This window comes from Triticum aestivum, chromosome 6A (assembly GCF_018294505.1).
Source record: "Triticum aestivum cultivar Chinese Spring chromosome 6A, IWGSC CS RefSeq v2.1, whole genome shotgun sequence".
Taxonomy (NCBI): domain Eukaryota; kingdom Viridiplantae; phylum Streptophyta; class Magnoliopsida; order Poales; family Poaceae; genus Triticum; species Triticum aestivum.
In genome coordinates, this window is record NC_057809.1 from 543,860,341 (window position 1) to 543,871,737 (window position 11,397).

Sequence of the window (11,397 nt, forward strand, 5' to 3'; positions counted from 1 at the left end):
CAGGTATACTCCTACACCTCTCCGGGTTGCTGGTCAAGGGGTGGTCGGGGAAACGTCTGTGGCGGTCCAATGTAGGGCCCGATTAGGGCCGACGGCTGCAGATCAAGCCTGGTTCTGTGATTGACGGCACTGCTTCGGGGTGCTCTGAAGGTATGATCTATTGACAATGACTAGAGTCAGACGGCATGTTTGTACAACGATAACGTTGGATTTGTCTGGTTGGGTCGGCGTGGTGATATGTCGGTGACCAGGATCCAATCTACAGGTACGGAGGCGACAGTGTCGGCTTGCTGCGTCCTAATATAGCGGTTCTTTGCTCGGGTGGCTGTATGCATGGTCCTATGTTGCTAGGTGTTTATCCCGACGGGGCGGGGGATCCTTGATCTTCAAATCTAGCGGCAATGACGAGTATGTTTTCTCGTCTGATTCAGCCGTCACAGACGAGAACGACGAAACATGAGGACGGTGCGAGATTGTCGGAGCATCCATAATTAGAACTTTGGCAGTGTCGTCGACTTTCCTCCCTTAATCTCCATTGCAGTGTGCGATGATGACCTTCGTTGTTAGAAGCCTTCGGTTGCGACCGACTCTTTTTGTCGCAGCTCGGCTAGCTGCTTGCTTATGCAAGCATGATCTTCCCTTATGTGGTATCTCTAGTTCGTGCTACGCATGTGGCTGTTGAGATCGTGAAAAGTGATGGCGAGAACACATGATGAGTTTGATTTGGTGGTGCTTCTTAAGTACCGTTCTCAAGGTCCGGGGTGGAAACCCAAGGACTGGCCCTAATTGGTTATATCTAGCAATGACGATGTTTTTTTTGTCTCGTGGCCTTTTAAAATGGGTTGCTCAAACTTAATATTCAAGGCGAAAACTCATGATTTGGCTTTCAGTGGTTGGGTATGATGACGGCGGCGCTTGAACGTTGTTCCTTTTCTGAAGGCAATGTTGTTGGAGAACTTTTCTCGTTGTACTTGTGATGTCAACAGATACTTGGTGTGGATATGATCATTATCGTAGGTTGTTGATCATTGTTTTGCTCCCTTAGTTACTTTTTCTTTTTACTCCACCAAGGCATAATTTTAGTCTTGTATGATTTTGCTATTTGCCGATGGGATTCTTTATGTATTTCCAATTATGCATAGCCCCGATATATGTTTATTGCGCTTTTATCCTTGTGATGCTTTAGCTAATGGAATGTACCTTTGTCGTGAAAATAGGGAGAAGGAAACTAGCCACATTGGTCGATTGCTTTTGTGCTACTTCATTCACGGAAAAACTGATCTCCAAGGACAATGTTAGTTCTTCAGGAATGCCAACCATTATCTGACAGGAACCAGAGCTCCAAAGAATCCTCCGCTAAAAGGCGGTGTTAATTAAGAAGTTCAGATCAGTACCCCTGCATCAAATGATACATCATACATGGTACTTAATCTAGCCAATGTGTTGTCATGCGCATGCACACTCGCGTGTCACCATCGTGCAAAATGCATGATTGCGTGTAGAGGCTATCGCGTTAGCCAATACACAAGGGCCAGAAGCCAAGCGAGGTCGCTGGTGAACAATAAACCAGATTATCTCCAGAGAATCTACCAGCTGACTAAACGAGCCCTCCGACACGCAGAGAATGGACATGAACACTTCTTTACCCGCCCCGGCGACGAATGGAATTTCATAGCTCGGATGGCGCCGAGCACGTCAGCCGCGGCCCGCCGTCAGTTTCGTTTCTTCCTCTGGCGGAATGGGGACGCAAGTTGATCAAGTAGCCGGGCGGGCGGGCGGACAAGTGGACCGCCTCCCCGCCGTGGAAACCCGCGCGTCGGCGGGCCGGGCATGCAGGGTGATAGCGAGGGGAAGCTCCGCGGCGCAAGCCACCGCCGGCCCGGCCAACCCTCGCCGGACGCGACGATGGGTGAAAGGAGCGCGGTAATTTTGCGGCGGACAGCGGGCATGCGTGCTGCGCTCGGAGTGGCGTCACCCGGCGGTGGATATTTTTTTTACCATTTTGCCGAGAAGGACCGGCGGATCGCTCTTAGCCGCTACCGATCGGCCGGCCGGTCGATACGGGTGTCCCTGGTCGGACTCTAGTGAAGGCTGGAAGGTTCATGCACTTGCGCATTTTCTTTTTCGAGCTTGCATGCGTCTGATACTCCTTTTTTGCTTCCTTTCTGGATTGTGTGTTTTGCACCCTATTGACGGTTTTCTTCGCTTGGCGTCGACAAGGAAAATGGAACATTCTGTGATACGCGGCAAGACTAAACCCTCGGCTTTATACAGCATGGCCTGGTTTGTGGTTTGGGTTGGGTTGGGTTGGGTCGGCATTGCTCTGTGCGCCAGTACCACGCTTCCTAGCCTAGCCCGTATGCCCCGAGCCCTATGTAGCGCCTTCTGCGCCACTTAACGGGTAATCAGGGTAAACCTCTCCTTACTTCCCAGGTTCTTACAGTATTATTTCTCTTCTTACGTTTTTTTTTTCTGGCTGCCTTTTTCTTCTATTTTCTTCCCAGCATGGGTTTTTCCAGTTCTGTCGTTTTCTTTTCATTTTCCGTATTAGTTTCTTACCTTTTATTTTTCGTTCTCATTCTTTTATTTTCCGTTTTTACCAATTCGTGAAAATATTCATAAATTTCTGATTTTTTTCGAATATGAACTTTTTGGAGATTTTGAACCATTTTCCAAAAACATAGATTTTTTTTAATTCTGATGAAATTATTTCACATCTGTAAAAAAATTCAAATTAGATGTTTTTTAAGAATTGAACTTTTTTTAAAAAAATTGTTTTTCAAAATCGTGATTTCTCCCCAAAATTTTTGTAAAAAATGGAAGAACTTTCTTTAATCAAGGAGCATTTTGTTTTAAAATCTTTTTTCCCTGAAATTTTGGAAAAAAAATTCGATAAGTCACGATGGACCGATGAACCATGACCAATCAACACCGAACTGATCGACCAGGAACCGCGCGTCGTAGCAAGCTCTTCGGCTCATTCTTGGATCGGCCTGACAAGGAACATAAATGGCAGAGCGAGAGCTAGGGACCTCCTATTCCGCGCCTTTAGCGTCGCGGAAGCCAACTGGCGCTCATTGCAGCACCTAGTGGATCGGCGCTCGAACGCGCAGCACATTGAATTGTATTATAGCATGAAAAATTCCTTCAAAACCTGGTTGTCCTAAGGAATCAAACTCATGTCGCTGCATACCTAGAACTTGCGCCGCCGCGGTCCGCCTCGTCTCCGATGGACTTAGGACAAATTTTGTTAGGATTTGTGTGCTGCTAAAGAAGACGAAACGGTCGCGGCTCCCTGAAGATGGAATAAGATTCTCTCACCTAGACACCGTTCGAGCGGTGCGTCTAGTATCGTCGGTGGGCGTCTGGCGGATCTGTTCTTGTTGGATTTGCTCAGATCAGATCAGAGTTTGTTCATGTTCACGTGTTTTTAAGTTGAATCCTTGCGATCTATGCTACTCTTCAATGGTAGCAACTGTTGTTTTATTGCGCTAGTTCTACAGGGCCTAAGCATGACGACTTTCGGACTGTCTATTACAATAAGTTTTGCCCGATTCCAACGAGGGAGGGGCGATGACGGCGACACGACTTCGGCTCGCTTCGGTACTTGTAATCGTTGCCAGATGGTCTATGGTTCAGGATGTAATTTTTATTATCTCTCATGCTCGTTGACTTGTTGTACTATCTTGATTGAAGATGACTAGATCAAAAGCCCCCTCCTACCCCCCTAAAAGCACTAGAGCTTCTAAATGCCAGTGACTGATAGCAACCCGGAAATCTTAAGAACCACTATAGCCGCACTATTTATTGCATAGTACCATTACTGTGTCATTTAGATTTTTAATTTTTTGAAATTAATTATGAGAATTTGTTTTTTTTAAGTTCACCAAACTTTGAAAAAGTTAACGAATTTCTGAGAAATTCATCAATTTTGAAAAAAAAATCGCAAATTTTTATTAAAAAATCATCGATTTTGAAAAATATGTCATAGATTTTTTTAAACCATAAATATTTTAAACAAATTTCAAAAAATGGTAACATTCCTAAAAAATTCAAAAAAAGTTCATAAATTTTTAAAAAATATTCACATATTGAAAAAATTCATTAATGTTGAAAAAAGTAGGTCGGTTTGAAAAAAGTTCACAAATTTTGAAAAATAAAATTAGAAAATAGAGGAAAAACGTCAAAAGAAAACCGAAAATGGGAGAACCAAAAAAGGTTCACGTTGTTATTGTGATATTTGGATAATAATTAAGAAGGTAACTTTTTTACGGTATACTAGGCACAACAAGATAGTTATCCAGTTGGTTACTGTGGTTGTACTAAGCCTACAGGTGCGGAGTTTTAATCCCGTCTGGATCATTTTTTGAAGTTTTTCTTTTTGAGAAATCTGCAGGTTTTATTGAAAGGGAAAAAAAAAGTGTAAATGGGCCAGCCCAGGGCAAAGGGCTGCGTAGGGATGAAAATGGAGTGGAAACTTTTCCTTTTTCCGAAGAAAAAATGAAAACGAAGAGGAAATATGAAAACGAAAACAAAAATTTGCAAAACGGAAGTGGAAATGAAAATTTTTTTATGCGGAAAGAGAAACAAAAACGGAACGGTGTTCTGCGATGGAACATGCATGAAAATGAATCTTTCCGTTTCATGAATATGGAATTTCTGTTTTTACTATAGACCTATAACTGCTTTGTAGCCCAACCACCAAAGAGAACACAATGACACAATTAGTAGAATGGATCTAAGGCCCAACTTCTACTACCACACATGTACTCAGCTTGACCCTATACGCAATTATCCGGTACTACTACAATATTACGCTAAGTTGTTAACATAATGATATTATTTTGTAGCCATGTTAACAACTCATTAAATTTGTTTGTTTTTGTATGTATTTCTCTATGATTCAAGGGGGTTTTAAGTTCCGACCAATGCCTATTTTTGTTTCCGTATCCACTTTGTATTCACTCCGTGTCCGTTTCCGGTACTCTCTGTTTCCGTATTAATTTCTGGGGTTTTTATATTCATTTCCGCTTCTACAAAAAAATATGAAAATAAATATGATGGCACTCAGTTTCGTCCGTTTTCGCTCCTAGGGCTGGGTGCGTCCGTCTGTAAATCTCAAAGAAATGGGCGCTGAAAGCGGGACCTCATATTCCGCGCCTTTAGCCCCGCTTAAGGCAACTGGCGCTCAATGCAGCGTCTGGTGGGCCGGCGCACGAAACACGCAGCTTGAAACAATACCCCGAAAAATGGCTCTCGACAAGGAATCGATCTCGCACCTTTTCACTCATGCAGGCGTCTGGCTAACCACTAGACGGAGGGAGTAGTATCTAATTACAGCACGGACCCATTAAGAACAATAGTAGCCGCATTATTTATTACACATTAGACTGTACATTTTACTATAGCACTTAGAATTTTGAATTATTTGCAAAAAGAATTAGAAAACTTGCTTTCTTTTTGAAAAAATGTGAGTCAAATTCAAAAGTTTCACTGATTTCAAACGAAGTTCATGAAGATCGAAAAGGAGTTTGCGTATTGAAAAAAAGTTCACCAAATTGGAAAAAGTTCATGTATTTTTCCAAAAAGTTCACAATTTTCGAAAAAATTGATCAATTTTGATTTTTTATCAATTGAAAAAAACTTCATCAATATTAAAAAACAATAGTTTGAAAAAAGTTAATCAATTTTAAAAAAACAGTACACTAAATTTAAGAAACTTCATCAATTTTATAAAAAAAGGTCATCAATTTTGATTTTTTTCACAAATTTGGAAAAAGTTCATTTGTTTTGAAGCATTTTGAAAAGGTGTGCATCAAATTCGAAAAAGTGTTGTGCCTTTTGAAAAACTAAATAAAAAATGAAAGGAAACGGACAGAAAGAAAAGGAAAAATAGAAATCTAAAAATAAAATAAAAACAAAAACCGGTCTAGAAAAGATCTGTTTTTAGTGTTACAAGATTTTTGTGTGTGCATGGTTTGAGTGTTACAAGTTGAAAAACAAGAAAAGAAGGAAAAAAATAGTGTAGCAATAGAAGGTGTTGTGTCCAAGCCTCCCAGGTGGTCATCGCGATCAGTTGTGAAGCCAGGTGGTTATAGAATCCCATGCACGCATTTTTTAAATTTGATGAAACAAAAAAAAAATGGGCCGAGCCCTGGCTGGAGGCGGGGTGTGTGCCGGTGTGTAGAATAGGCTATATCCGGCGCTGAAGGCCCTAAATAGCAAATGCTGCTGAAGGCGTTGAATAGGAAATGTTGAGAGCAACTAGTTGGCCAGCGCTTCTTCGGGAGCCTCCCGACGATCATTTGGCGCGCTCTCAGCTGTCACCACGTGTCACACTCTGAGTGATTTCTTCATTTTTTTCACATGCTTTTTCAGCTTTTTAGATAGTTTTCTTTTACTTTTCGGTTTTTCACCGGTCTTTTCTAACTTTTCAGGCAAAAAACCAAGAAAAAAATCTGCGCGAAAAAATGCATTTTTTTGTTTTTCCTTTCATGAGAGGCATGTTTTTGCTTCCGCGAGAGGCATGACCATGCCTTTCGGAAATGGAATAAAAAACACATTTTTACTTTCTTTTTCTTTCGCGAGACACACGGTTTTGCTTCCGCGAGAGGCACCGTTTTGTTTCTGTGAGAGGCACGACCGTGCCTCTTGAAAACCGAAAAAATGTGTTTTTTCCCTTCTGTGGGAGGCACGATTTTGCTTCCGCGAGAGGCATGGCCGTGCCTTTCAGAAACGAAAAATATAAGTTTTTTGTTTGTTTTTTCATGAGATGCACGATTTTACTTCAGCAAGAGGCACAGATTTGCTTCCGCGAGAGGCATGTCGTGCCTCTCGGAAACGGCTTCTAGAAAGGAAAAACAAACATGCTCCCGGTTCAATTTTTTCGTCTGTTTTTTCGTGAAAAATGAGTTTGTCAAAACTTATCAACATGTGATCTACTTTCGACGCGAGGGATCCAGCGGTGAAAACGTTTCAAGCTTTGAACGCATGGTTTTAGAGGTGGGAGTGATCTTTAGAAGAAGTACTCCTCAAAGTAGTGATTTCGGGAAATGCCCCCCATGCATGGTTTGGTTTAGATGGGCCAGCTGACTCGTTGAAGACCTGAATGTTCGTGGGTTTGGCAAGCACAGACAGGCCGGGCGGGGTTGGGCTGCCTCGCGGGCGGAGGCGGCGTGGCAGACGGTGGCACCGTGCTCCTCCGCGCTGGTGCGAGAGACCGGCCTCGTCGTCCTCACTCGGCAGAAAATCAACCAGAAGCGGAGAAGAGAAACCCGAACAGGCGAACCCATCTCCCCCCCTCATCCACGATGCTCGCGACCGCCTCCCCGCACCTCCACGCCGCGGCGCACCGCCTCTCCCTGGCGGCGCCCGCCCGCTCCGCGCGCCTCCCGTTAAGGCGCCCCCTCCGCTACGCGCCGCTGCGCCTGCGCGCCTCGGCCGCGGCGGAGGCCGCCCCGTCCGCGAAGGAGGGGGCCGAGGAGCTGGGGTTCGAGGAGATGGCGGCCCGCACGACGCGCCGGTACTACATGCTCGGTGGGAAGGGGGGCGTCGGGAAGACGAGCTGCGCGGCTTCGCTGGCCGTGCGCTTCGCCAACAGCGGCCACCCCACCCTCGTCGTCTCCACCGACCCCGCGCACTCCCTGAGCGATTCGTTTGCGCAGGTCACCCACCAGCCTCCAGCTCTTCCAGTGAGTTCGCTCTGGGTTTGCACTCCTGATGTATTTGTAACATTGCCCCTGGCTGCGTGTTTTAGGATTTGACTGGTGGGGCTCTCGCGCCTGTCGAAGGTACTGATTCGCCATTGTTTGCGCTTGAGGTGAGTTACATTGGTATGTCAACAGCGCCGAAGACAGTCTATCTGACACCCCTATGCTAATAATTAATAAATGCTAATACATTGGAGTGCTACTGTTTTGTGTTGTGCCAATAGTTCAAGTATACTCTAATAATTCAGCCAACTTCTATCAGTAATTTCCCTTGAAAAGTTTGCATATGTGGTATCTTCTTTTATTGATGCAATGTTAACAGGACTAATTCATTAAAACCATTTCAATTTTAATATCAGGGAAAACTCAACTGTTAAATTTGAGAAAAGATTCAGGGATCACAAGGGTTTAGTTCTGTGGATTCACAAGTAGTGGAGGCCTGGTTTAATCGTGTGTATCACTTGGTCTAGAATCTTGAATTGCATGGCTTGAATGTTACATTTTGTGATTCTGGCACAGATAAATCCTGAGAAGTCTCGTGAAGAGTTTCGGACAATAAACCAAAAGAATGGAGGGACCGGAGTAAAAGATTTCATGGACGGCATGGGCCTAGGGATTCTTGCTGACCAGGTACATGGCAATATTTCTGGCTACTTTTGCTAACAATACATTATTTCGTGTACATTACGTTCAGTCGTAGGTGTTCTCTTGATTGTTATTAACCTGAATTGCTCTGTCCAGCTTCTGTTTTATAATTATCATCTTTATTCTTTGTCAAATACAGCTTGGGGAGTTAAAACTGGGCGAGTTATTGGACACACCACCACCAGGGTTGGATGAAGCAATAGCAATTTCAAAGGTAAAAAGAGATGGCTTCAGGCTTATAGTCTCCCTACTTCGCTTGTTTCTTCTAGCTCTAGCTTGTGATTTCCTATTTGCATGCCACCTCAGGTTATACAATTCCTCGAAGCACCGGAGTATAGCATGTTTAGCCGCATTGTATTTGACACTGCTCCTACGGTAATGACCATATCTCTGTGAATTCAAAGTTGACTCTTGACAATCACATTATGATTTGCCTCACCTATTGACAGGGCCATACACTCCGGTTATTATCTTTGCCAGACTTCCTTGATGCATCCATCGGGAAGATTTTGAAGGTACTATTGTCTTTAGTGTGATGTGCTATCATGTTAAGATGCAAGGCCCAGACCGCATATTAAATGGCTGAATGAAGAAAAAGTCAACTTATTTTGTGTTACCAAAATTGTTTGCCATATCTCTTCTGTTATTTTTCTGGATAAACAATAGTAGAAGCCAATGCATTGCTGCTGCTGTACCCTTTGCTCATTTGTGCTTGTTTGTGCAACTTCACATTGTGCCTTTATGTTAACTTGTGAAATTGGGTCTTAAATACTCGTCTATTCAGTACTATGTTTCAATTGTTTTACAGTAAGTGAGGTCTAGTATTTTGTCAGTTATGGTTACCAGACCTCAGAAATTTCCCCTTCACCTGCTTCATATGTCCAAATAACATGAATATTAAGTATTCGTATATTGTTTTGTCTATTCCATCCAGTATCTTTGGAACTTTAACAAGTTTTTCACTTGAAGTTCTTTAAATCCCGTGACAAATAGCTATATTCCATCTAGCTGATGTTTTTTATACTAATTTAACTTTTCCTGCCATCCAGCTTAGGAGCAAGATTGCTTCAGCAACATCAGCTATTAAATCAGTATTTGGACAAGAAGTTCAACAGCAGGATGCAGTAAGTTCCTTGTTCAGTTCCTCTGTTAAACTGGAATGTATTGTTTCTTCACCAGGTAGGTGTTTAAAACTTTGAACTCATTATTCTCCTTCTCAAGGCGAACAAATTGGAGCAACTCAGAGAAAGGATGGTCAAGGTGCGAGAGCTTTTCCGTGACACAGAATCGACTGAATTTATAATCGTGACGATTCCAACGGTAAATTTTCTCCTCACCTCCGCAGCCCCTTCTCTATTTATATGTCCCAGTAATAATAGTTGCCCTTTTTTTTGCCATTTTCAGGTCATGGCAATCAGTGAATCAGCGAGATTACATTCTTCCTTGCAAAAGGAAAGTGTTCCTGTAAGGAGACTTATTGTTAACCAAGTTCTACCACCTTCATCATCAGACTGTAAATTTTGTGCTATAAAAAGGAAGGTACAATGGAGAATTGACACTACTAATAATTTTGATCTTCAACTAATGATCTGCTTGCAGAAACCACCAATGTGCAAGGGCAGCTTATGCATTTTGTTTCATGCAGGATCAAACACGTGCATTGGATATGATAAAGAGTGATCCAGAGTTGATGGGACTGAACATAATGCAAGCACCTCTCGTGGACATGGAAATTAGAGGAGTTCCTGCTCTCAAGTTTTTGGGTGATATAGTGTGGAAGTGATCTTAGTTTGCGGGAAAATGTGATAACTTCGGGTGGAACTACTTGGTCGATACAACTGTTTATCCAATCCAAGTTCTCTAGAGCTACTGGGTAGAATCCAGCTTAGCAGATGCCCATCCCTAACGTGAGTAAATAGCACATAAATCCAGAGGGTTTCACTGAGCTAGCATATGGGGTTTGCTATACTTTTTTTATGAGAAAAGGGATTTGCTATACTTGACAGTAATACTACAAGATTGGTTACACAGCTGCATTATCCTGCCAATGCAGCCCAGTTACTGCAGTGTTCTGCTTCTTTGTCCTTATAGGATCACTTGTGGGATTTCAGATCCAAAACTTTGTAAACAAAAATTCTATGTGCGGCATGTAAATGTTAATAGCAATGAGGAGTGTTTGTCGAAATCGCTCGTGTGGCAGCTTGGGAAAACAAAGAGTTTAATATCGCTCCTGGCCATTCGCTGACAAGTAATCCACGTGTGATCTAGGGCACATAGTCGGCGGTACTGGGCCTAATTTATGGGAAATCAACACTTGCAGTGTGCTAGGTCTGATGCCAAATATGTAGGTTTGCAAATTATTGGACTGAACTGATCTAATGCGATGAATTTAGACTTTCCAGTAAACATTTGCTAATAGTTTATTAATTTGGGTACGCCCTGTAAAACGCAGCTCGGTGCAAAAAGATGCAATGCACAATGTATTACTCCCTCCGTCCCTAATATAAGACATTTTAGCTATTTCAATATATTGATTACATACATACTAAAATGAGTGAATATACATACTAAAATGTCTCTTATAGGAGTATTAGGGAACGGAGGGAGTATAAAACTTGCAGCAACGCAATGCAGTACAAACATGTGCAGGAGGATATTAGAAAAAACACACAGAAATAGTCTGTGCGTGGTCACAACAAAAGGGAAATATATGTCATATACTGAAAATTTCAAACTATTTTTGTAGTCAAAATTTAATAAATGGGCGTGCGCTCGTAACCAAGCGTCAATGAGGAGTTTTTTTTTTGTCAAGATCGCTCGTGTGGCGGCTATCTATGAATGTACTTCTTTTTGTGTGGGGGTTTTGCAAAAAAAATTAGAAAAAATTCTGATCTATTCATCTTCGATCATGGCAGTACAACGGATACCGAAAATAATAAAAATTACATCCAGATCCATAGACCACCTAGCGACGACTACAAATACTGAAACGAGCTGACGGCGCGCGGCCATCATCTTAAATTTGATGATTCTCCTAGGGAAG

General features: G+C 42.6%; 1 protein-coding gene across 1 annotated transcript; it reads left to right on the top strand.

Moving 5' to 3' along the window:
* Nucleotides 1–7,220: 7,220 nt before the first annotated feature.
* LOC123128381 (ATPase GET3B) lies at nt 7,221–10,539 on the top strand. Its single transcript, XM_044548365.1, has 10 exons — nt 7,221–7,664; nt 7,757–7,819; nt 8,229–8,339; nt 8,494–8,568; nt 8,661–8,729; nt 8,804–8,869; nt 9,404–9,478; nt 9,576–9,674; nt 9,759–9,893; nt 10,000–10,539. The coding sequence occupies exons 1-10, from the start codon at nt 7,311–7,313 to the stop codon at nt 10,135–10,137; spliced, it is 1,185 nt and encodes a 394-aa protein (XP_044404300.1). The 5' UTR covers nt 7,221–7,310; the 3' UTR covers nt 10,138–10,539.
* The last annotated feature ends 858 nt before the right edge of the window (nt 10,540–11,397 follow it).

Excerpts from the sequence above, each read along its gene's own strand:
- LOC123128381 (XM_044548365.1), top strand. The coding sequence starts at position 7,311 with ATGCTCGCGACCGCCTCCCCGCACCTCCACGCCGCGGCGCACCGCCTC. Across the intron at positions 8,340-8,493 it reads TAGGGATTCTTGCTGACCAG|CTTGGGGAGTTAAAACTGGG; the intron begins GTACATGGCAAT and ends TGTCAAATACAG. Across the intron at positions 9,894-9,999 it reads TTTGTGCTATAAAAAGGAAG|GATCAAACACGTGCATTGGA; the intron begins GTACAATGGAGA and ends TGTTTCATGCAG.